Source organism: Amblyomma maculatum, chromosome 3, assembly GCF_055883805.1.
Source record: "Amblyomma maculatum isolate TAMU_Amacu chromosome 3, ASM5588380v1, whole genome shotgun sequence".
Classification (NCBI taxonomy): domain Eukaryota; kingdom Metazoa; phylum Arthropoda; class Arachnida; order Ixodida; family Ixodidae; genus Amblyomma; species Amblyomma maculatum.
The window spans coordinates 128,139,480-128,165,159 of record NC_139346.1 but is presented as its reverse complement, the minus strand read 5'-3'; the positions used below and the strand labels follow the sequence as shown (position 1 = coordinate 128,165,159).

Here is a 25,680-nt window from a genome sequence, read left to right as displayed (position 1 = left end):
TTTCAAGCAACTAAATTCCAAAGCACACGCAGCGTGCTTTTCGCAGTGTGCAGTACTCAGTGTGCGTCCATGCAGTGTCAGCGGCCATTAAAGCTTTAATGCCGAGTGTTACGAATTCGTGACATACAGAGAACGAATTAAATGTTTGACATCATTGTGAGGAAGACACACGAAAGAAAAACGGGATGGGGACGAACGTGTTACATTATAGAACATGCGTAAACTTCACTTCATCATTTATATATTTTTGCACAACTAAAATAAAGGTGTTCATTTTGTATAGAAAAGTATGATACTTCTAGGCTTTCGAACATTGCTTATTTCGAAGAAAAATCATGAAACGTTCCCTCAAGTAGCTAATTTATTCATTTAGTGTTTGCCGGTAATCTACGAATTGATTATGGACGCCCTGAGCACATGTTCAACAAAAAGCACTTCAAAGAACTGCGAACCTTCAGTTGTGCATAACGTGTAGCACAAATTGTTTAAGGCATAGGTATAAAAAGGACATGTTACCTGAGAAAATAACCCGAAAGCTGCTTCATGAAGGTTAGCCTATGCTAATTAAATGAAAGCCAAAACCTGTTTATCGAGGAAAGCAGGAAATGTTAGTGAACACGTCTTAGTGCTCATTTCTGGCTTTAATGATATCGCCGTCTGTGTAACCGATGGGCACCCATAATTGTCCTCAAGAGGCCAACTTGATGTTGATAGAGTATCAGGGGTCACCCCACCACGTTTCGTACTGGAAAACCCGGAGCTCAAGATTGTGCGCAGCTACCACGACCCTCGATCATCATCCGAAACACAGACGGGTCAGGCACTCTGTTGAATAGCGTCGTTGGGATCCAGAGGAACTTATTAACGGTATCGCGGCCTACACATATATCGGCGAAACTTAAGTGCACGCCAGTACCAGAGCCAAGCTCCACGATAAAAATGTATAGCTGCATTGAAACAGCAAACTGCCTTTATCCTGGCTGTTTCCTACACATGCATATGTTGTGCTACTTTTATATGTTTTCATGTGAAGAGATAATAGGCACTTTTCCTGGTTCCAGGAGGTTGCTGCCATGTTTTGCAGCCTCCACTGCAGTATGTGAGAGTAAGTGGCCGAAGTTCGACTACACACACAAAGAGCAGGAATAGGCTCAATGTAGTGCATAGAGTACAGAAGCTTGTTTTCATTTGTTCTTAAGAAATCTCTAGTTTGACAAGAAGTACCGAAAATGACTTCAACATCAATTCGGAGTAGTGCGAGTGAACAAAGGTGTAGCCTCCGTTCCGTACCTTCTTATCCTGAGCACGTTTTCATTTTAAACTTGTGTATTTGTCACTTGTGATTTCTTTTTTTTTCCTGACAACAGTTATTCGCAGATAATGCTACCCCATTTTTCGGGGTACAGTCCGCAGGGAAGAATTTTAATTTAGAACTGGTTATTGTTTAGATTTTGAGATAGAAGTATGTTTTGAAATTTCGACATGAGGTGTAGATGAACGGGAGTTTATTAAGACAAACAGATACGAGGTCATCTGCTTACTGCATATCATAATTAGGTCTAATGCAAGGAAGATGAAGGTCTCCTGGGAGAGCTGTTCCCGCCAGCATCAAAAGTCGTCAGGCTCGCTCTTCGTTTCACGGAGAGAGAAAACCGGCCCAAGAATCGCCCGCGTCGGCTTCCAGTCAAAGACTCAGGCTGTGAGAAGTCGCTCGTCGTTAAAGGAATATAAAGCAATGATTTAGGACAGCACCGCCGCAGCAGCATAACTGAATCCCTACGGCAGCTGTCGGTAATTATCAAAGGGTAAAGTGGTACGTATTGTGACATTGGAGGGGACACGTCTAAACAGCGCTGAAGACAGGCACTGCGGTACCGGTAGTATATTGTGTAGTCGTCACCCTGCTGAGGCAAATGATCAGTCTTGGTTGGCAACGCTTGTTTGATGTTTCGCTCAAACCGTCGGTCGTCAAAGAGAGTTTAGTGGGCTCCATCAGAGCAAATAGAGAACAAAGGCACGCCTCTCTCATCCTTTATTGGCTCCGCAGCCGGTGCCCGGAGCACTAATCGCTGTGTACATGCGTTTCAATGGGTTTCCAGAAGAAGAATACGCGCTTGCTTTCCCTGAAAAGCAATTATTGAAAACGGAATATCAGCTGAAGATTAATTTTTTAGAATCTCCGCACCGCTGCGCCCCGTCGGGATGGCGCAGCGGTTAAGGCGCTCGACTACTTTGTCCAAGGAGGCGGGATCGAATCCCGGCCTGGGCCACTGCGTTTCGTCGAAAGCGAAACGGAGTGGTGTCCGTGTGCTGTGCGATATCAGTGCACGTTTAATAACCCCAGGTGGTCGAAATTTCCGAAGTCCGCCACTACGGAGTCTCTAATAGCCTGAGTCACCTTGGGACGTTGAACCTCTCAAACCTAACCAAATGCACGTAGTTCATTACAAGTGTAAAGCAAAAACATGGCAGAGAGACGCGAACACACTTAGCTGAAAATTACATGTTTCCAAGCAAGACGCGAGAACTACTGCGTTAACAGTGCCCGATAAATTCCTGTTGTGCAAACATAATTTACACATCTGCCTAAGGAACTATAACTGTGCGTGACCAGTACCTGGAATACTGGCCTCCGAGTTCATAAGCTGCGCATCCTCAAACCATACACAATATGGAGGGCAGCTGACTACCACGAATTCCAGTGTTGATTGGGTGGCATCGCACCCTGCACTAAAAGACGCTCGGCCTTCTCCGTGATATTCTTGCAGATATTGTGCACGTCCTCAGTGTTGTAAAACATGGTCTGGTTGCATTTTGTCCCGAAACATCTGTCACTGCAAATCAAAATACTTAACGCTGTGTCCCCTCAATATGGTTATAACCACTCCGCGTAGCCGTTCTTTTCCCCTTCCGAAGTCATCAGAGATCACACTGAATTCAAGTTATTTTGTTAAACCTCGATGTTACCAACATTCCACAATAGAGCAGATATGAAGTTCGGCATATGCTGCCATCTCGGTCTGCACCAAACATGAAAGTGAGCTCTTCTTTGCCAACGAGGGTCAGGAAGGTGCGCAATGCAGTCACTCTAAAGATACACTTCACTCAGAAATGCGCGTACAAGGTGACAATTTTTTGAAATATTCGAAACAGCCCGAACCACACTAGCTCAAAACAATGATCGGCCAGCGACTGCCGACAAGGCTCAAGCGTGCCTCATTCACCGCTTTGCTTTTAAGGCTGCGTGGACAGTGTCTGCGGTAGTAGACACAGGCTCTGACACACCTTGTTTGCGTCGCTCCTCCAAGTCAGGCACCCTGTCGCAACTAATTACCGTCACTTTTCTGCTGCGGAGTTTTCTCCGCTGAGCGTGATGGATTGGCGCTTGAGGTGAAGGTAGAGGCGACACTTTCCTGCCAGTGATGTTACGAGATGTGCTGCAAACTTTACTTGAAAAGAGCGGGCCTTTTTGAACGCCATAGCACTGTGCTATATTTCGTTTATAAGTACGACTCTTATTTGGATTCGGTCCACTGCTTTGGCACAGGCCGCTTTTTGTTGGAGTGTGGGCCCCTTTCATTCGTAAAATATTTATCTTTTTAATCTGATAGCAAGCAGAAATAAGCGCTGCTTATCCCCGAACTTGAGCATCCCCATTTACAAATTTGAAATCTTCCACCTACATCAAATTTCCTTTCATGCGGAAACACCTGCTCTTGTCTGAACTTCTTAGACAAGGTGACGCCCAGGCCTGATCCAACATATGTTGTTAATCACATATCTTCAATCTCAAGGATACAAATCGCAAGGAGAAGTGCCAGAGGGAATATATGGCGTGGAGTCCTCGTTATCAGATATTATGAGAGCGAATAAGCTTCAGCGGCACACTGTACGTGATAACTAAGAAACCTTAAAGTTGGTCACAAGCAGACCAATTATGTCGATTTGGCGGGAAGGTATGCCAAATTAATTACCACTTATGCTACCTGGCACCTGCTGCAACTACTATGTGTACGCTCAAACTTTGCCATCTCTGGTACAAACATGGGCTTCTGCGGCACCTACGCGCACAGCATCTCATGCAATTATTATATCATCCTAAAGATAATTGGTTGTTTTCTCCAATGAATGCTTGCCAAGGCACGTATTCCTTTCTGAAGGGAAGAAATCGCAAGGAAAAGTGCCAGAGGCAATATGCGGCGCGCAGTCCTCGTTATCAGAGATTATGCAAATGATTAAGCTTCAGCTGCCCACTGTGCGTGATAACTAAGAAACCGTAATGTTTGTCGCTAGCACACTATGTCTAATTCGCGGGAAAGTATGTCCAATTAATTACCACTAATGCTGTCCTGCAAGTGCTGCTACTACTACGTGTACTCTAAAGCTTGGCTATCTCTGCTACAAAAAAGGTTTGGTGCTTCATCTGCGACGCACGCCTTCCCGTACAATTAGTACATTATCGTAAAGACAGTTGGTTGCTTTCCCCAATGAATGCTTTCCTAGGCCCGTATTCCTTTCAGCATCATACTTAACATGTTATGACGTTATCTTCGTACTCGCAACCCTCTGTAAAAGCAACGCCGGTGATCTCGCGTCAAAGCTCGCAGCATTGTTTTCAATTCATTCTGAAGAGTTTTCGTTACCCTCCAAGCTTGCGCCCCGTCAGTGAGGGCTCACATGCAAGTTTTATGTCATTTCGTCCTGGCAAAGAATTGCGAAGTGATATCTTGTCTACGGCCAAGAATACGCTGTTGGCGCCCTATCCCTTAAACATTCAGTAGGCCTCCAGTACTTTTTACGACCTTTCATTCGCCTCCAGATCAAAACATTCCATCGGCACGTAGAGCGCTGCAGCTAGCTATGCAACGCACTCTATGCCTGTTGCGCTAGATTGCAATCGGCAAGCCGAGTCTTTAGCGCGTTTTCACTAACTCCTTGGTAGTAAAAAGCCATCACGTCAGGACATGAAACCTCGGATTATGGGTCTGCTTCTGGTTTGTGTTTACAAGAATGGAAATTAATTAGTTGTAATGTGGGACAGCTGCTAACTTGCGCAGCTTATATGACATGGAGATCGAACCCTGCAAGGCCATTTGAGCTGAATCAGAGTAACGATCCTTAGGCCACGTTGGCATGTTCGTACACCTCGGTGAAAATGGGGCTTTATAGTCATATTCTTAAAATATCTTATTGACAGAGACCAAATTATAAGTACAAGCACTACTTCTAGCTATAGCTGAGAAGGCAAAGCGCCGGTCCGAATACAAAGTTTACTTGCACATTGAGCCACCAGAATTAAGGGTTGAAGGTTCATTGATCATACATGACACCACTATTACAAGGGCACAAGTGTGGAAAAACACACAAAGATGTACATATGATATAGGAAACACATGATTACCTAGGTAGAATCAATCAAAAGTGTTTAGCATATCAAGAACCATGAAGCAAAAATGCGAAATACGCGAAATTCGCAAAACAAAATATTCAGACAAAATTTTGTTACAAATTAAACACAACAAAGTGCAAGCGAAATATAGTAACCTTATAAAATTAGGTAAGCTGTACCAAAAAATTATGACGCTCATGTAACAACTCTGTAAAACAAGGTTTGAAAAATACCTACTAAACAAGAAATTGACTAAGCAAGCTATTCCGGCAGTGTTTTATTAGATTTGGGATACAATGTGCATGTTAATTTAAACTTGCTGGCTGCATTTACCATGACCGGCAGTTTATTGTATTTTAACTCCAATCAGCTCCTATTTGCCATCCACCTTATTTATTCATAATTTAGGACGTTAAAACTTCAGGTCTACGCTTGCCTAATGTTACGTCAATAACGGACCAATATACTAATGACATGTGTATATTCATCATCATCATCATCATCATCATCATCAGCCTGATTATACCCACTGCAGGGCGAAGGCCTCTCCCATATCTCTCCACTTAACCCGGTTCTGTGCAAGCTGCATCCACTTGACCCCTGCGAACTTCTTAATCTCATCCGCCCACCTAACTTTCTGTCGCCCCCTGCTACGCTTTCCTTCCCTTGGAATCCAGTTTGTTACCCTCAGCGACCATCGGTTATCCTCTCTTCGCACTACATGTCCTGCCCATGTCCATTTCTTCTTCTTAATTTCCACTAGAATGTCGTTAACTTGAGTTATTTCTCTGACCCACTCTGCACGCTTTCTATCTCTTAATGTTACCCCTACCATTTTTCGTTCCATAGCCCTCTGGGTTGTCCTCAACTTAAGTAGAACTCTCTTGGTTAGCCTCCACGTTTCAGCCCCATAGGTGAGTACAGGCAAGATGCAACTGTTGTATACTTTCCTCTTGAGCGATACCGGTAAGCTGCTAGTCATAATCTGCGAGTGCTTGCCAAATGCGCTCCATCCCAATCTTATTCTTCTTGTTATTTCCTTTTCATGGTCCGGATCTGCGGTTACTACCTGTCCTAAGTAGATATATTCGCCTACTACTTCCAGTATTTCGCTACCTAATGTAAACTCATGTTCCTTCCCGAGGCTGTTGAACATTACCTTAGTCTTCTGCATATTGATTTTCAAGCCTACCTTTCTACTTTTCCTGTCTAGGTCATCAATCATTATTTGCAGTTCATCTCCCGAGTTGCTTAGCAAGGCAATGTCATCAGCAAATCGCAGATTACTGAGGTATTCTCCATCTAGCCTTATCCCTAACTGCTCCCATTCCAAGTCTCTGAATACTTCCTCTAAACAAGCTGTGAATAGTACTGGGGAGATTGTGTCTCCTTGCCTAACACCTTTCTTTATGGGAATTTTGTTACTTTCTTTATGCAGAACTATGGTTGCTGTGCAGCCACTATATATATCTTCCAGCACTTTCACGTACGGCTCGTCTACCCCCTGATTTCGCAATGCGTGCATCACCGCCGAGGTTTCAACTGAGTCAAATGCTTTTTCGTAATCAATGAATGCTATGTATAAGGGCTGGTTATATTCCGCGCATTTTTCTATCACCTGATTGATGGTATGGATATGATCGATAGTAGAGTACCGTTTCCGAAACCCTGCTTGATCCTTTGCTTGATTGCAGTCTAAGGTTGTCCTGATTCTATTAGTGATTACCTTAGTAAATACCTTATACGTAACAGACAGTAAGCTGATTGGTCTGTAATTTTTAAGGTCCTTAGAGTCCCCTTTCTTGTGAATGAGGATAATGTTTGCATTCTTCCATGCTTCCGGTACCGTCGATGACACCAGGCACTGCGTATACAGGGTGGCCAGTTTTTCTAGCACGATATCCCCCCCGTCCTTCAGCAATCTGTAGTTATCTGATCCTCTCCAGCTGATTTCCCCCTTTTCATAGTTTCTAGTGCTTTCTTGACCTCGTCCTTCGTCACTGGTGGAACGTCTGACTGTTTTTCCCTACCGCCAATCTCATTACGGTCCTGACTACTTTGGCTACTGTAGAGATCTGTATAGAACTCCTCGGCTACTTTGACTATCTTATAGTGTATATTGGATATGTGTAAATGGGCAGGACATGTAGTGCGAAGAGAGGATAACCGATGGTCGCTTAGGGTAACAAACTGGATTCCAAGGGAAGGAAAGCGTAGCAGGGGTCACGTGGATGCAGCTAGCACAGAACCGGGTTAAGTGGAGAATTATGGGAGAGGCCTTCGCCCTGCAGTGGGTATAGTCAGGCTGATGATGATGATGATGATGATGATGATACATAATGAAATCGAAGATATTTTAATTGTATAGCTAATTACAAGCGAAACTACAGATCAGCAAGGATATAGGTAGGATAGTACGTTACTAGCATCGTTTTGCTGCTACAGTCATCAGAATTACCAGTCTGTAGTTATTCCTTTCAATGCCCGTTTTTCAAGACGGTGCTAAATATCATTAATATGTTTGATCCAAGATTAATTGAGCAACCTGATATGTGAATGGAAGAACGCAGATTGGAGGGAATGTTGCATGTTTTAAGGAAACTAGTACAGCACATTATTGATCATCTGACACCCAGAAGCAAATTTTTGCATCTCTTCTAAATTTATTCTTTCCAGTGTAAAATGGGAATAAAATTTAACGTCTGTATATTAAAAAGGAGGAGCAGTAAGTGTAAATATAATGATGTGTTGTGCCTAGAGTAAAAAGTGACTTGCTTAAAGTTGGCTAGCTTAAACGTTTAGCGATTTTTGAGGAAACAGGAAGCCAGTATTGTCTATGCCATTGCTTGAATTACCTGAATATTTATTTATTCACCCGTAATTATAAGCGCGGTGACTTTGGCGTACATTATAGCACTTGAGAAGAGTGGAATACTTGCTGGAACTCGCATATCCAACATGTCGCTACCATTGTATACTGATAGTATATCAGACTACTGCAGTTTCCTTTTCACATCTATTTATGTTGCCTCTATTTTGAGTTTCCTGATACTCATTCGTATGTTGCCGTTCCTCCCAAATGTATCCACTAATGCCAGTGACGCAATGCACATACTACGTGCACAATATATCCCGAAAAGAAATTGAAATATCAAATATTTAGACAGTTTGATCTCTCGTGCAGTAATATATATATATATATATATATATATATATGTGAAGGAAAGAAGCCAACAGTCGGCGAGGCCAAGGAAAGCGTTGGGGATGGTACTTTATGTCGTTTTTTTTTAATGTTTACTTGGATTATCACAAGAATTAGTAATGTAATCTGTTTAGGGGAAAGATAATTAGACACAAAGTAGAAGAAAAAACAACGTGCCGATGGTGGGATCCGAACCCACGACCTCCGAATAAAGCGTCCGGTGCTCTTCCAACTGAGCTACATCGGCCGCTGTCCCCCCTGCTACTTTCTTGGGTATTTGTGTTGTCTGTATACGAACCTTGAGAGTGTTCACCAGCGACTCCCTCAGCCATAGCGGCGGAGGTGGGACGTCCTGTGTTACCGCCAGCGTCACGTAGAACGTGATCAAGTGCTTGGGCGAGAGCTGTGCTAGACCCCTCTTACGCTACCTATGGCTTCAAGACTGCCAGAACCGAGACCCCCGTAAGCTACAAGCAGATCAATAAAGGGGAAAAGAGGGTGCTCGTTATGATACATGAAGGAAAGAAGCCAACAGTCGGCGAGGCCAATATATATATATATATATATATATATATATATATATATATATATATATATATATATATATATACACACCCCGCCGGGGTGGCGCAGTGATCACGGCGCTCGACTACTGTTCCCAAGAACGCGGTATCGAATTCCGTCCTCGGCGGCCGCTTTTCGCTGGAGGCGAAAAGCAAGGCGCCCGTGTGCTGTGTGATGTCAGTGCACGCTAAAGAACCCCATGTGGTCGAAATGTCCGGAGTCCTCCACTATGGCGTCTCTCATACCCTGAGTCGCTTTGGGACGTTAAACCCCACATGTTAAACCCCACGGTGCACGTTAAAGAACCCCAGGTGGTCGAAATTTCCGTAGTCCTCCACTACGGCGTCTCTCATAGCCTGAGTCGCTTTGGGACATTAAACCCCACAAACCAAACCAAACCAAACCCCACACACAAAACCAATCATATATATATTGTCACTCTAATGACGACGATGAAGGATGGTGATGGTGTGGCAGAAGAAGAAGAAGCGTTGGTTTTCTGGGCGCTAGTAGGCTTCATCTTGTTCCGCTACACCAGCACTGTAAATAAAAACCCCTTCTTAATTCATCGTAACAACTTGGTGGAGGTACGATCCCCTCGATCCCTACCTACAGCGCTGCAAGACCAACTGGAGCTTCAACGTAGTCGCCGCATCGCTGGACTGCCACCGCTCACGACCATTATGGACCACACCGACACAAACCATGCAAGCCGCGACGCTGCAAGCCAGGCTGGCGGCATGCCTGCCCACTCCACCCCAATTCCTTTCCAGCCTTACCGGGAACCACGACCTTTTGCCGGAGGAGAAGGTGAGGACGTTTAGAAGTGGCTACTCCATTATCAACGAGTCAGTCGGTACAACCGGTGGGACCCTCTTACCATGCTAACAAACGTCGTTTTCTTTCTCACTCACATGGCTATGACCTGGTTTGAGAATAACGAGGATAACTTAATGACTTGGAACGGTTCTCAACCGAGTTAAAACTGCGTTTTGGCGACTCTGTTCCCAGCAAAAAGAGGGCTGAGCAGACCCTTGCACAAAGAGCTCAATTGCCCGATGAAACTTGTACAACTTACACAGAAGAGATCCTCCACAGAAGAGATCCGCAAATGCATCGTTTCCAACATGCCCGAGGAAGACAGAGTCGGTCACATTTTGAAGGGTATCGCGGCGGACGTGTACAACTTCTTAATCGCCAAAGGCAGCCTTGACACTGTCTCTGATGTCATTAGACACATCCGCGAGTTTCAAGCTTTTAAAACACGTCGTATTGCGCCGAAATTTGGGCGGCTGGCCAACGCGCCCACCGTGGCCAGTCTTGATGACCATGCCCAACTATATCTTCCGTCAACTATCCGGCAAATCGTGCGCGAAGAACTTCTGCGGATCAACACGCTTCCCCTGCATGAATCTGCTGAGGTTTCTGTCCAGAGGGCCTCTAGACGGCCGGATTCACCACCACAAGCGATTCAAGTGCAGCATTTTTCTCAAGTTCCTGAAATTGCAGCCTCTATTGACTACTCGCCAATGCATTTTGCCAACCCGACTGCGTCGATGCTTGAAGCCCCAAGGTATGACGTCGCCTCAAGTGCACCTAGATCTTCTATTCGATCTACAAGGATTGCTGTGCAGTGTGAGCATTCAGCCAGACCTACGGTGCGCCCTGCTGTGCCTGGCTCGTATCCACAACAGCATTTTATACCTTCCCCACCGATATGCTACCGCAGCGGCGTCGAAGGTCACATCGCCAGGTACTGCCGCAGTAGGTTCCCGCCACGCTATAACCGCCCGGTGCCTCCAGCAGTACCCAACAATCGGCAATACAGCCCCGTTTTCCATCAATCCAATACTCCCCGTGGGTACTTCGGCAACATCCAGAACGGGAATCTCCGCGACCATTTCCCAGCACCTGAGCGAAGTGTTACTCCTCCACCCGCCTTCCGTGCACGTCGTTCTCCATCACCGCGGCGGCGCCCCAGGCCGCCCCATCCGGAAAACTAACCAGCGCGACCGATGGGGGTGAGGCCGCTGGAAATGTGCTGTGTGCCAACATCCCTCCAACTGCAATGCTCAAAAACAAAATTCGTGTGTTCATTGGTGGTGTGTGTACATTAGCTTTGGTAGATACGGGTGCGACTGTGTCTGTGATGAGTAATCAGTTTAGGCGTTTGTTGGGACGCAAAGTGATGTTTGCATATGACCGTGCTTCAACGTTTTGTGGTGTGAGTGGAGAGGCGCTGCGACCACTGGGTGTGTGTAGTGCGCAAGTGTCTGTGGGTGGTGCAAGTTTTCAAGCCGAATTCATAGTCTTACCTCACTCTATGCATAGCATCATTCTAGGAATAGACTTCTTGAAGTTTTGTGGCGCTACCGTGGACTGCCGAAGTCAAGAGGTTCATTTTGATGGCTCGCATCTGCCGACACTTTTTGAAAGTGGCCGTGATGAAGAAACAGTTTTTAGTATTACCGAAGACACTGTAGTTCCACACTTGTCTCCCATGTTCGTCCCCGTATCCGTTCCACTTCTAGAGAAGGTTTCATTCCAGACCGTGGTGCACCCAGTTCACTCAGCATGCCCGAAGAAAAATGTAATTATCCCTCACTGTATGATCTCCGTGCATCACGGTAGTGCCTCGTTATGGACCATCAATCCATCGTCCAAGCCCGCAGTTTTACCAACGGGATTGAAGCTTGCCTCCTGTGGACTCGATGCGCCCCACGTCGTTGCTTTGGTCACAAATACTACAAGTGCCACCGTACTTCTGCCTGCTGATGAAACTTCGATCATCCGCATGATCAGCGCAGATCTCAGCTCACCTCAACGCCGTACTCTTTTGGATATTCTTCTACCTTTTTCGCCTATGTTTGACTTTTATCAAACAGATGGACCAACCTCTCGCCCTGCACATCGGACCCATCATAGCATCGACACTGGTTCGGCTCGTCCCATTCGTCAAAAGCCATATCGCGTGTCCCCATCTGAGCGCAAAGTCATTCATGAGAAAGTGGAGGGCATGCTACGGAAGAAGGTGATACAGGAGTCATCTAGCCCCTGGGCTGCCCCTGTTATTCTTGTACGTAAGAAAGACGGTTCGGGGCGATTCTGCGTCGATTATCGGCGTCTAAATTCTGTTGCGAAAAAAGACGTCTATCATCTTCCTCGCATAGACGATGCCCTCGACTGCCTCTCTGGTGCGTCCTATTTTTTTTTTTTTGTCTTGATCTCAGATCTGGCTACTGGCAAATTCCAATGAACCCTGCTGATAAGAAAAAAACAGCCTTCGTAACGCCAGATGGCCTTTATGAGTTTAATGTTATGCCATTCTAGCTGTGTAATGCGCCAGCCACATTTGAACGCTTTATGGACACAGTTTTGCGCGGCTTAAAATGGGACATTTGTCTTTGCTATCTGGGCGATGTCGTCATATTTGGGAAATCCTTGCAAGAACACAATGACCGTCTAGTACTTGTCTTGAATTGTCTGCACAATGCCGCCCTAATTCTGAACACTAAAAAGTGCCGCTTTGGAGAGCGCCAAGCGCTGGTGCTAGGACACCTTGTCAATGGTGATGGTGTAATGCCGGATCCCCAGAAAACTGCCGCTGTTGAGTGTTTTAAACCCCCGCAGACAGTGAAGGAGTTGCGCAGTTTTCTAGGGTTGTGTTCCTATTTTAGACGCTTTATACATCGCTTTGCTGACGTTGCTTACCCATTGACGTGCCTTCTCCACAAAAACACTACTTTTGACTGGACACCAGACTGCGACGAGTCATTCGTCAACTGAAGTTTCTTTCAATATCGAAACCCATCCTACGTCACTTCGATCCTACTGCGTTGACAGTAGTACACACGGACGCCAGTGGAATCGGTCTCGGTGCAGTCCTCGTCCAACGGAACGATGAACGAGAGCATGTTATCGCGTACGCAAGTCGTACCCTGAGCAAGCCGGAGTGAACCTACACAGTCACCGAACAGGAATGCCTAGCTGTAGTTTTCGCTGTGAAGCGTTTCCGTTCATATTTGTACAGACGTTCGTTTACTATCGTAACTGACCATCATTCACTCTGTTGGCTGCGGAATCTTCGAGACCCATGTGGTCGCCTAGCACGCTGGGCCCTCCGGTTACAGGAATATGACTTTGCCGTGGTGTACAAAAGCGGGAGGCGTCATGCAGACGCAGATTATCTTTTTAGGATGCCAATGGTCACGACTGGACCTGAAAGCGACGATTTCGACAATTATATATCGACCCTCGAGCCAGCGCTCCCCGACACGAATGTTTTCAAAACGGAACAGCAAAATGATAGCAGTCTGCAGCCTCTCTTTGCCCAAGCCAACGTACCTACAAGCCGGTTTTGTGTGCATGATGGCCTCCTATGGAAAAAGTTATTCGCCTGTCGGCCAGCGATACCTACTCGTAGTTCCCAAGACGTTGTGCACAGATGTATTGCGTTTTATGCATGATGATCGAACTTCTGAGCATTTGGGATCGGTTCGAACACTCCATCGTGCTCAAGAAAGATTTTACTGGCCCAGAATGCGCTCGACGATTGAACATTACGTTGCCAGTTGCAAGCAATGTCAGCGCCACAAACGTCCAACTGCAACTCTGTCTGGCTTGCTGCACCCTGTGAAGACCCCGACAGCACCGTTTGATCAAGTAGGCATTGACCTCGTAGGTCCGTTTCTGAAGTCTGTGGATGGAAATCGCTGGATTGTAATCTGCGTGGACTATCTCAAACGCTACTGTGAAACCGCCGCTCTTCCATCTGCTACGGCGCATCAGGTGTCGCTTTTCTTGCTGCACTCAGTCATCTTACGACACGGGCCGCCACGAATTGTCATCACTGATCGGGGCCGACAATTCACTGTTGATGTTGTTGAAGAGCTCATGCGTTTATGCGCTGTAACTTTCCGACACTCGACGCCATACCATCCCCAGACAAATGGCTTGACTGAGCGCGTCAACAGAACGCTTATCAACATGCTAGCCATGTATGTGGACGCAGGGCATAAGAACTGGGACACCATACTGCCCTTCATCACATATGCGTTTAATACCGCCACGCATGAGACGACTGGGTACAGTCCATTTTTTCTGCTCTATGCCAGACCGCCACGCTACTCTCTGGATACTATCCTGCCCTTCACAAGCTGTGAAGACCCCTGCCTGGCTGAGACCCTCTGTCTCGCCGAAGAAGCTCGGAGAATCGCCCGATTACGGTCTGGTGCTTCACAAGAACGTTCTAAAGTGCGATACGATGCCAGTCACCGGCGGGTCACGTACTCTGTAGGTGATTTAGTCTGGCTATGGCGTCCAATTCGGCGCCGTGGCCTACATCAAAAACTCTTGGCCTACTATGACGGCCCATATGTGGTTGTCAAACGCATTAGTGATTTAACTTATGGAATAGCCCACATGACAGCATCGGGTCGCCGGTCTGCCAAAGCCGAACTATGTCATGTTGCCCGCTTGAAGCCGTGTCAGCCTCGCACGACTCACGAACACGCCCAGAGGGCTTCGTCTGAGTAAGGGGGAAATGTCACGCTAATGACGACGATGAAGGATGGTGATGGTGTGGCAGAAGTTAAGAAGCGTTGGTTTTCGGGGCGCTAGTAGGCTTCATCTTGTTCCGCTACATCAGCACTGTAAATAAACACCCCTGCTTATTCCATCGTAACAATATATATATATATATATATATATATATATATATATATATATATATATATATATATATATATATATATATATATATATATATATATATATATATATATATATATATATTATATATATACATATATATATATATATATATATACTATATATATATATATATGATTGGTTTTGTGTGTGGGAGTCCTCCACTATGGCGTCTCTCATACCCTGAGTCGCTTTGGGACGTTAAACCCCACACACAAAACCAATCATATATATATATATATATATATATATATATATATATATATATATATATATATATATATATATATATATATATATACATATATATATATATATATATATATATATATATATATATATATATATATATATATATATATATATATATATATATATATTTCCCGCCGGGGTGGCACAGTGGTTACGGCGCTCGACTACTGTTCCCAAGGTTGCGGGATCGAATCCCGGCCTCGGCGGCAACTTTTCAATGGAGGTGAAAAGCAAGGCGCCCGTGTGCTGTGCGATGTCAGTGCACGTTAAAGAACCCCAGGTGGTCGAAATTTCCGGAGTCCTCCACTACGGCGTCTCTCATAGCCTTAGTTGCTTTGGGACGTTAAACCCCTCAAACCAAACCAAACCATATATATATATTTATATATATATATATCAAACCAATAACCTGTGTAGATTAGTGTACATAATTTGGGGATTTTGTCAAGTTACAGCTTCGCTAGAGACCTGAATTATTGCTGCGGTGAATTATAGGAAGAAAGATAATTAAATACAAAGCAGAAGAAACAACGCGTTGACGATGGGAACCGAAAGCACGACCTCCGAATATCGCGTTCGGTGCTCTTACGAACTGAGCAATATAGACGGTAGTCCAACCTTCTACCTTCTTGGGTATTAATGTTGCCAGTAACCGAACCTACACAGTGTTCACCAACGCCACCGTTCCTCAGTGGCGGACGTGAAACGTCCTCTATACCGCGAGCGTCGCTTGGAACGTGATCAACAGGGGACGTGATCAACACTCTGTAGATTCGGTTACAGGCAACATATGTAATGTAAGAGGGTTCTAGCACAGCTTGCGCCCTCACGCTTGATCACGTTATACGTGACGCTGGCGGTAACACAGGGCGTTCCACGTCCACCGCTTTGTTAGAGGGTGGCGCTGGTGAACACTCTCAAGGTTCGTATACAGACAAATTTAATATCCAAGGAAGTAGCAGGTGGGACAGCGGCCTATGTAGCTCAGTTGGAAGAGCACCGGACGCGATATTCGGTTGTCGTGGGTTCGGTTCCCACCGTCTGCACGTTGTGTTTCCTTCTACTCATGTATTTACCCTATTTTAAAGTATTCTTTTTGTGCGAAATATAAAGTGACACCTAAATATTGTGCCGATTTTAGGATACTCCGGCGGCTGCGTCCAAACTCCTCAATGTATTTTAAATCACGTTATTGGAAAAACAAATACCGAGCGATTGAAGTAACCACCGCATTGCTTTATTTTAGCCGGGTGAGTAGTTTCAGGCATGAAATAAAAGTGTCAAAAAATGAATAAATTCTTCGTGAGCCCTGCTTGAACTGTATTTCCGGAACAAACTTTCACCTGGGGAGGCCTCTAAATTGTGAAAAACGTTTTGAAATTAGTGCTCTACTCAATGCAAAAGTTCCTCCCCAGGATATGTCTGCTTTGACACTGATTTAACCTTGAGAGCCACACCATAACTTTAGAGTGCCTCTATATGTTACTCTAGGCTGTACGTAGCAGTGCACGCTGTTTACTGATCAGCTCTCCAAGGTCGCCAATATTATTTTTGTGGACTTAATCCCTAACCTTTAACCTTTGCCATCTCACTTTGTTGATCCCGAGTTGCTGTTTGTAAAACTAGGTTGAAACCTGGGTTAAACTCTGCTAATATCTTTTTTGCACAGACGGCACTGTATATTTGGAAGAAGTCTACCAGTCGAAGATTGTGGCTTACACAGCAGACGAGCAGCTCGGAATGTTGAATTTGTATGTCTGGAAGTAGCTTATGATAGGGAAAGACACAGTGATTAATAACATCTGGTCCGGGGAGACCATGACCTCAAGGTCGAAATCACAATTTTATAATGACAAAAGTCACAATATTAGCACCAGAATAGTGAACTTACCCCTGAAACTTAAGGATCAAGCTTGTGTGGATGAGGGTGTTTGCTACCTCAACAAAATATTAATGATGGTAGCCGCAGATAAAAATGGCATGGATTCAGCAAATATCCGCGGGATCCATCGCTACCTGTGATATCTGGCCGCGATATTACAAGGTGATAATTTCAGCTCCTTAGAAAATATAAAAATTGTGCTGATGGTGTCGCAAATATCTCCTGCAGGAACTATGCGCTCTGCTGGGTGGATAAGGTCATATGTTTTAAGTTTATAAAAGAAACTATGCGCAAATACTTTCATTTTATTCTGACTCTTTTGCTGTTAGCCGCAAACAAATTCGAAGAGCTTAAAAATTCGAAGCTAGAAATATTGTACCGCATATGTCTAAATTCAATCAATATTGTTATATTCTCCAATAAATTTCGCACATTAGTATCCGCTTTCAAACCGAGACGCTCAGCCAACGTTATCGCTACACAAGTGACGCGTCTTCATTGTAGACGACGTTGAATGCACGCTTGGCAAATGTTGACACTTCAGATTCTCGACCACTGGCTACATGCGCGAGGTGCGGTTGTGCAGCTACATAAGACTACCTTACAGTAAAAAATACTCCTCTACTACTACGATGTACCAGCAAGGCTGCCCAAGACTGGGCAGCTTGCTAGGCAAATCATGCATCAAACAATTTCGCCCATGAATGGGCAATGGAGTGCATATGTCGTGCTTTGGCTACACCGGAACATGGCTTCGTCAGCAGTAAACAACCAGAAAGTGGTCTCTAAATTATCAATGTGTTATGCATTCAAACTCATCGCATTATCTGTGGGATCATCATGAGAGGAACCGTGTACTATCCTCAACCAAGACAAGGTGGTGATTTTAAGAAATGCTGCATGAATTAGGTAGTTTTCGTCAATAGCCAGATCATATCAAAATCTGAAAGATGCGGCCAAACCCTCTGTTTGGTGTATCGGTCAAGCCCAGCAGAAAATTTTTAAAATATGCTTTTATGCAGAGTGTGCATGAATATTTCTTTTGAGGCACCGCAGTACTAGAGCTGGTAAAATGCAGAAAAAAAAACACTTCCAACGACAATGGTTTGACTTACTATTATAGTTGACGCATTTATTGCATCTGTTCGTTGCTGTCGTTCCACAACTGGTTGTAATTATCATTTTGCAGTTGGAAGTTAGTGGTAGCCACATACGTTTGGATAATAACAAATTTACGATCAGTCGATGTATTTTAGCGGAACCAATTCTTACCGACTCGTGCACCCTTCCAGAGAGGTAAGGCTTTCAGAGTGCTTGCTGGAATGCCTACCAGCTCATGTCATTCAGATGCACATGTACCACGTCCCGGGTTTCAGCATGCATGCTAGTCATTGCTTCAGGCCATTTGCCAGATGCGGGGGGGGGGGGGGGGGTACACAGGACGTCTTGTGACACGCTCACAGCCGAGTGTCACGAACTTCCGAGCTATCGTTTAAAATTGATTGAATCCTCAATTCCGCGCTGCAATTAAGCTCCTCAGTTCATCAGGGCGACGAGAAACAGTAGATGGTTATCCATTCGATTTCATTCACATTGATATCCCACCGGACTCGGCATAGATCGTTAGACACCACGAAAAACAGAACGGAGGTAATGTTCACTCGCTTTCCTCCAGTGTTATTTACTTTTTGTCACATCCGCGTAGCAAGTCTGCAGTCTCTTTACAGTCCGTCTAAATAAATTCTAGCGCCTCAAATACGCCTTCTCGCAGTGAAGCTACGCGCTGTCTCTATTTATATAAACGGATTACTGTGTTTATGAAGGATATATACAAATGCGTTCTGCACATTTCTGAACAGCTTAATTAGTAGCGTCTGGCGAGCATACATTCAAAACCACATCTAGTATATTTGTGTACTGAAGGCTTGCACTTGATTTCTTGTACTAACGATTACATGTCTTGCCGCCTTGCGCGAACGCAGTAGCTAATCGGTGTAGAATTCAACAGGTCCCTTTTGTCTTTCTTTTGGGCGGGGATAGTGTTGCCATTATTTGGTTTCGTTTTGGGGTTTAACGTCCCAAATTGACTAAGGCTATGAGAGACGTCGTAGTGGAGGGCTCCGGAAACTTCGACCACCTGAAATTCTTTAGCATGCACTGACATCACACAGCGCATGGGCAACAAGATTGTCGCCTACACAGAAAAGCGGCCGCCAAGGTCGGGATTCTATCCCGCATCCTGCGGCACAGTATTCGAGGTTGCCATTAATAATGCGAAAGCATTACTTCGCTATGTTCCCAGATTTCTGTCCGCAGACAATGTCCGCAGGCCGTGTCCGCAGGCCATGTCCGCAGGCCGTGTCCGCAGACCGTGTCCGCAGACCGTGTCCGCAGAACGTGTCCGCAGCAGTTGTGAGTAGTTGAGAAGTGGTAGAGGTTAATGAATGATGTCAATCGATAGAGGGTGATGGAATGTTGTTGCCGAAAAAATAGTTAGGCCAATAAGTTAATTAGGTAATAATTAACATAATTGGTTCACAGGAAAGGAAAAGCGCAGAACCTGCCACACTTGTTTTGTGAATACCTGAACCGCGCGTAAGGGAAGGGAGGAAGGTGGGAGCGAAAGCATAAAAAGAAAAAAGAATGCCGTTGTGGATATGACGTCACGCAACCAGAAGTAGAGCCGAAAAAAGGGCATCTGAAGAGATTGGCGCCCAATTTTAAAGTACCATAGATTAAAATGGTTAAACGAGAAGTGAAATAATGCGAGGTAGAATATGTGACGTCATTCAACCGAAAGTACAGCCGAAGAAAGGCATAGGAAGGAATGTGCGCGCAATTTGAAAGTACCAAAGACTAAAATCGGCAAACAAGAAGTGAATTAGGCAACTAGAAGCAACCAGCAGCAGCATCCGTGCTTTCTACTCCAATGCAGATTTTGCAGTGCTCTTTAATGTTTTCATGCTGTGGGTACATCAGATAGCGTGAGGCGTTGCGTGTACGTGGTTTGAAGTTCTTGGCACGTCTCAGTAATGCAACGTAAAGCGCTTAATTTGATCTGAGGTTTTCCCTGTTTCTCAATGCCATAACCGTGCGGGAGCCTTAGTCTTCGCTGTCGTCTCCTAGTCGATGCTAATGATAATAGAGTTGCAGCGGAAAACAACTGTTGGAAACTTTAAAGTTCTTTCTACAGAATTCTTTCTTCTGTTTTTCTTTTTTTTCGTATATGAAGTGGTTTCTAAATAAAACAAGACTACTTCCTTAATTTTTATTGCACCAACATCTAAAATAAAGTAATACAAGGGCAAAGCTTAGAAATGAAATAAGAAATTTTTATTTACAAAGTAAGAAAAACCGAATTATGCAAACGGAATATGTAACAAAAAACTAAGAAAATTGAAGAAACAAAACGTACGAAACGATAAGAAAAGTTCGTGCCTCGGTAGTGGCATTAATGAGCCAGAATGGCTAACAGCAATGTATCGAAAAAGGTGTATCAAGCGATGTATACAGCAGCGAACTAATTTCAAAGGAAACTGCAGAATCTTTGAAAAGATGTATGCTAAAAATTGCAGAAATATTCCTATGCTTTCAGCATATATATTGCTGACCACAGTGCAGCTTTAACTGCCGCTGTGCCTGGGTTTAGGTCGTCAGTTGCCTTGTCAACAGGTCTCTTTCGACAGACCTGTTGTACACATGCATTTTGTTCAGACTCCTAATGTCTGTAGAATCCACGCGTGGCTGACGAATGTTTCAGTACTTTATTGCACATTTCTTTCTCAATCTGCTCAATGCAGCCGTAATAAATAGTACATAAACATCGATAAATCAGTGCTTTCTTGCTTACATCATAAAAGCAGCGCACTTTGCACACGTTGTACTTGTAACTGAAAATTAGCTGCCGGTAAGTGTTTGCCCTCTACTTGCACTTTGCCTTTCCCTTTCTATTTCGCTCATTGCTTTAAGCCCAAAAAATCGACTAATCCACTAACTTGCTTCACTGTACCGTCGAACTCGACTACGAGAATTTTCTTATATATGCTCCATAGTGTGTAACGCTGACGAAGGCTATCGTATATCCCAAAGCATAACTTTTATTGCGCGACGTTTTGCAGCACAAGAACACCTCCCGTACCCCGCATGGACTCTAAACAGCAACCTCTGCTCGCTCATCAGTGAGCAAATAACTGCTCAGCTTGTGAAGAGGACAGCGTGCAGTAAGTGAAGTACACACTTTTGTGCGGAACGAGTCCTTTTTTTTTTTTCTGTCCTAGCGGCCTATCTCCTGCATTTCATTCGCTCTAGTTTCATTCATTCGCTCTAGAATCCTTCTTCTTTTATCGTTGCTCTGATGGTTTGGTTGCATGCAGCTGTAGAAAAATCTGAGAAATGTCATTTAGATGTTTTTCATTTTGTTTGGTGATGCAGTGATAAACTTCAACTGAAATTTGCGGTAATTAGCCCAATCTTGAAACAGTTGTTCTTTGTTGCAGGAATGCTGTCGTTCAATGCGACCGTTCCAGGGTTACGATTCTTTAAACAAGCCCCAAGTTCTTAATAAATCTACGCAATCTGGCGTTCCTAAGGACGAGGCGTGAAATAAATGCGCTTGCGCCTTGTACATTCATCATGCTTTGTAATCTTTCGCAAAGGCCGAGTCTCAATAGTCGAATACGTCTCTCTAATTCTATCTTAAAGAGAATAAATAAAGCTTTCAGGGTCACTCTTTCTTATCAACAAAAGCGGAAAGTGTATACACAGTACTTGAAACATTTTCCCAATATTTCATTCAACCTAGCTGTGAAAATATTGTGGCATGACATTTCCCTCTACTAATATTTGTTCATTCGCTGACAACAGTGGTTCAGTTTGAAGCTTCTGCAGAGATTTACAAAATGTCGATGAGGATAACAATAGAATTATTTTACCGGAGTTGTATTTATTTCGTATTCCCATAAATGTAAAGGTGTACATATTCTGCTTAATCTTCTAATGCGCGAAGAGCTGCTTTGTAATCAACACGCAATGGGGCTAAGAGACCGCTGTTGACTGTAGTGCGCTTTATGAGGATAGACTACAGCCCCGTATTACGATATTTCGCCTTCTATTAGGCACATTTCTTTTAAATGTATGAACAAGTTCTTGCAAAAACAAATCACTCGGCTTAATGAACAGAACTGGACGGGCAAACCTCAATATCCGGTTTCTCATTATCCCGGTAATGGTTTCAATCGTGCTAAATATAAAACCTGAGCACGTGACGTCTATATTATGTTAGCTTCTTCCGGATTGGAGCTGCACGGATCGTGTTGCATGAAGAACCAAAGTGCAGTTCTGCAAAACAACAATTTTTGCAGGCTGTCATTGTTCATTCATACTCCGTAAACATTGTTCAATGCAAAGGAAGCTTACATCTTACTCTAACGTTTTGATAAAGAATAATTTTTAATTGAATCTGTCGTTCCGCTGCTTACGAATGCAGCCACCGCTACAGCCGGAGGACGGTTCCCACCATGCCAGAAGGCCGCCGTCGTTGGCACGGCTGCGCGCATGTGCCGCAGCATGGACCGGATAGCATTCACAGCTGGCTTGTGGCAGGTAAGCAGGCGAGGGTATGTCCGTGGCATCACGAGGTCCCATTGTGTGCCTGACCCGACCTTGGCTTGCTGTGTTCAAGAAGCTCCTCCAGGCATACATTGCAAGCTTAGCGATTAGCAGGTGGTTATCACGCAAGGCGTCTCGCCTTGGGTATGTGCTGACAGTCGTGCCAAGAAGCGAAAGAAAAATGGAGAAATCTTTATGCGAAATGCGCACTGAGAGTGTCCAAATGCATAATAAATGACTGGTTTTTAGGAGGGCCCTGAAGTGCCTAAATTGTAACTGTGATGGCTGGTTTTGTACCAAAAATAGAAACGGTTTTACGCCCTGCTGTTATATTTACAAACATTGATGGAATTTAAAATCAACGGGTTTGCTGAAAATGCGGCGCAGGGCATACAAATGTTTCGTTACTGAAAGAAAGAGGTCGCCTTACTCACCTGAAGTATAGCGTACATATTTTCTTTTATCTTTACATCAAAATTGTCACTACAAGTGAAAGGCGTTGTAGCTGTGCAACATTACCTTTAGCAGATTAAAATCTTTGTATATTGCGTTTAACATCACAATGTTCGTGTAGTGCAGTGTTGTTTCGTCGGTCATGGCATTTCAAACTGAAGCTTATTTCAGATGGCACTCTAAGAAAACATTTAGAAATGGCCCAAACATTTTGTCCAAAAGTGGCCTTTACCGTTATATCGCGCTGAATGTGGTCAAATTTAAAACTGACACTAGCGTTCTAAGGCTCGGGCGGATGAAAAATAGCCAGCCATTGTTTTAGTTTTGTTTTCAAACTATACCTGCTTCAATTCAATTGTTTACGATGGCCATAATTGACGGTCCGAATATAAGTGATCAGTTCTTCACAACTCCGACTTGACTGCGGTACCAGTAAAAATTGCTCCGGAAGTAACTCTTTTACAGAAATATTTTTTCTACCAATATCGGTCCCAATTATACTTACTACCTGCTTTGCTGGAAACAGACAAAATCGTAGTGGCGTTCAGGCCGCTTTTTAGTGACTGTGAAAGTACTGTGAAAGACGTTATCTAGGCACCGTTGGTTTGATTGTCACATAAGGAAGCACTCTCTAGCACATAGTGGGGCAGCTAGCTCTGTAGCCACACTTGTGTTTAGTAATGCCGGGCCAAGGACGAATGCGGTGAGTCACGCGTCGAGAAGATGAAGATGATAGCTACCATTCTGGCCGCACGCCGGATACATTATGAATTATGATATATTCACGCTCACCTAGCTAGCTTTGTCTGTTTAGCTCCTGCCGGAGTGGCTGCTGCACGACCTATAACTGCAAAGAAGGGTCAGCGCCCTCTATGCGATCGCTAAGGCCCTTGCATTTATGAAAGTCGCAATCATATTTCGAAGCGGAGCTGACGCAAGGACCCCGCGGATTATGAAGGGAAATTCAGAATCGCGGTAGCCCATTGTGCCATGAAAACACGCGGGACAAAGGAAGACACCAGAGGCGGGAGTACTTTCAAAGGCGGTCTCTTCGCATTCGCATGTTTTTTTTTTCATTCCTCTGTCGTTGTAATGACTTTGTGAGTATCCTTTAATGTAATATCAAATGCGGAAGAGACCCTCAGGAACATCGTGCTTGCCGTCAAAGCAATGTGCGGTAAAATTCCTCTCCTCTGAGTAATTAGGAAACACATGTCGACGGCTCATATTGGTTCGCCCAGCAGAATTGGCTCTAGGATTCATTTTTACAATGCCGTTAAAACCATTTTAGGTTTCTTCATGGTGCCCGTTAAAATTTAGCATTCACACAGACGCTGCACGAACGGAAGAAAATCATGGTGAATTGTCTATTTATAGCATACAGTAAGCTGGTAACGTTCAAGCTCACAATATATGGAGAACTCGCTTTCAATAGAACGCAGGTAATATCTGGACGGGCCACGCAGCGTTGCGACGTCACACGGAAATGAAAGTGCATCAAACATCGCATAAATTGTGACACATAATTACTGCCATTGCCTGTTATTGTCAGTGCTTCTTGATGTATGTAGAATGAATTATGAAATTTCAGCAGTGGTAGCTTGGCACAGCAATACTTTAGTATATAGCATAATACAACAATTAAAATAACGCAAGAGGAAATGAATTAATGATAGCAGCCCAGAAATAAAGAATAAAACAAATCGAAATATACTCTGACAGGACAATGACAAGTAATATGCCAGGGAACACTGGAAATAAAGCAACAAGCGGTGAATAAATTAAGAATTAAGCGGATGGTAAAAAAGGGTGGCTTTACCTTAAGAGTAGAAGCAAAGAGCCTTTGCACCGCATTTTTATTGCGCGAATGTTTAACTTTTGTGGTTTAAAATTTTTTAATTTCAAAATTATTATTAATGTAATATCCGTTCACATCCAAAACACACCTCAGTAACTCATACGCGTCAAAAAGCGTTCACTAGGTTCCCTTTAACCTCGCCCCACCTGGTTTTGCGTGCCCGCCTGGCGTTCAAAGGACCTGTGTTCAAGCCCGAAGGGTGACACATTTCGGTTCATTCAATTGCTTCTAAACTCTGAAATACCTCAATCAGAGGAACATAGTCACCATTTTTCACTTCATTTGGACCCTTCCTCAATTATGTTTCTTTATTTTTGACGGAGGGCGTTTGAAATTCCCGCACGGGGTCAGGATGTTTTGACATTATAATCACGTCGACCAATCAGAATAGTTCCGCCCGAATACTTCCGAAATGTGGTGCCGACTCCACCGATGCTTTCTTGACCGAACAAGCTGTATGCGCTCAGCGTGATACAAGAACAGAACGCAGGCTATTATTATACAAACATTTTTTCGACGAAAACATGCTGAATACTAAATTTTGAAGTAGCTTTTTGAAACTGACGGACTTATTGTTGTCCGATGACGGAACTGATCACTGCCACATCGAAGCAACTATTTGAGACCTATGACCACTTTCCCAAACATTTCGACCCAAACAGCCGAACACCAGGCCGGGGAAAAGCTTGTACCCATTGAAAACCGGTGGGTATCCAGCGGCACCAGGGATAGAAGCTGGTACCTCCCGAACACGAGGCAGATGC

At 44.3% G+C, this 25,680-nt stretch overlaps 1 protein-coding gene and 1 non-coding gene across 2 annotated transcripts in view; one reads left to right on the top strand and one right to left on the bottom strand.

Annotated features, from left to right (window-relative positions):
- The window catches only part of LOC146195985 (monocarboxylate transporter 12-like), a 58,344-nt gene that overhangs the window by 12,381 nt on the left and 20,283 nt on the right, over nt 1–25,680 (top strand). Inside the window, exons 2-3 of the mRNA XM_084597987.1 lie at nt 21,117–21,218; nt 22,484–22,599. Coding sequence (XP_084454113.1) covers nt 22,515–22,599 — 85 coding nt within the window. The 5' untranslated portion in view covers nt 21,117–21,218; nt 22,484–22,514. The remainder of the gene's footprint in view (nt 1–21,116; nt 21,219–22,483; nt 22,600–25,680) is intronic.
- TRNAK-CUU (transfer RNA lysine (anticodon CUU)) lies at nt 8,766–8,838 on the bottom strand. The gene has a single exon. It is a non-coding gene; the product is annotated as a tRNA-Lys (tRNA).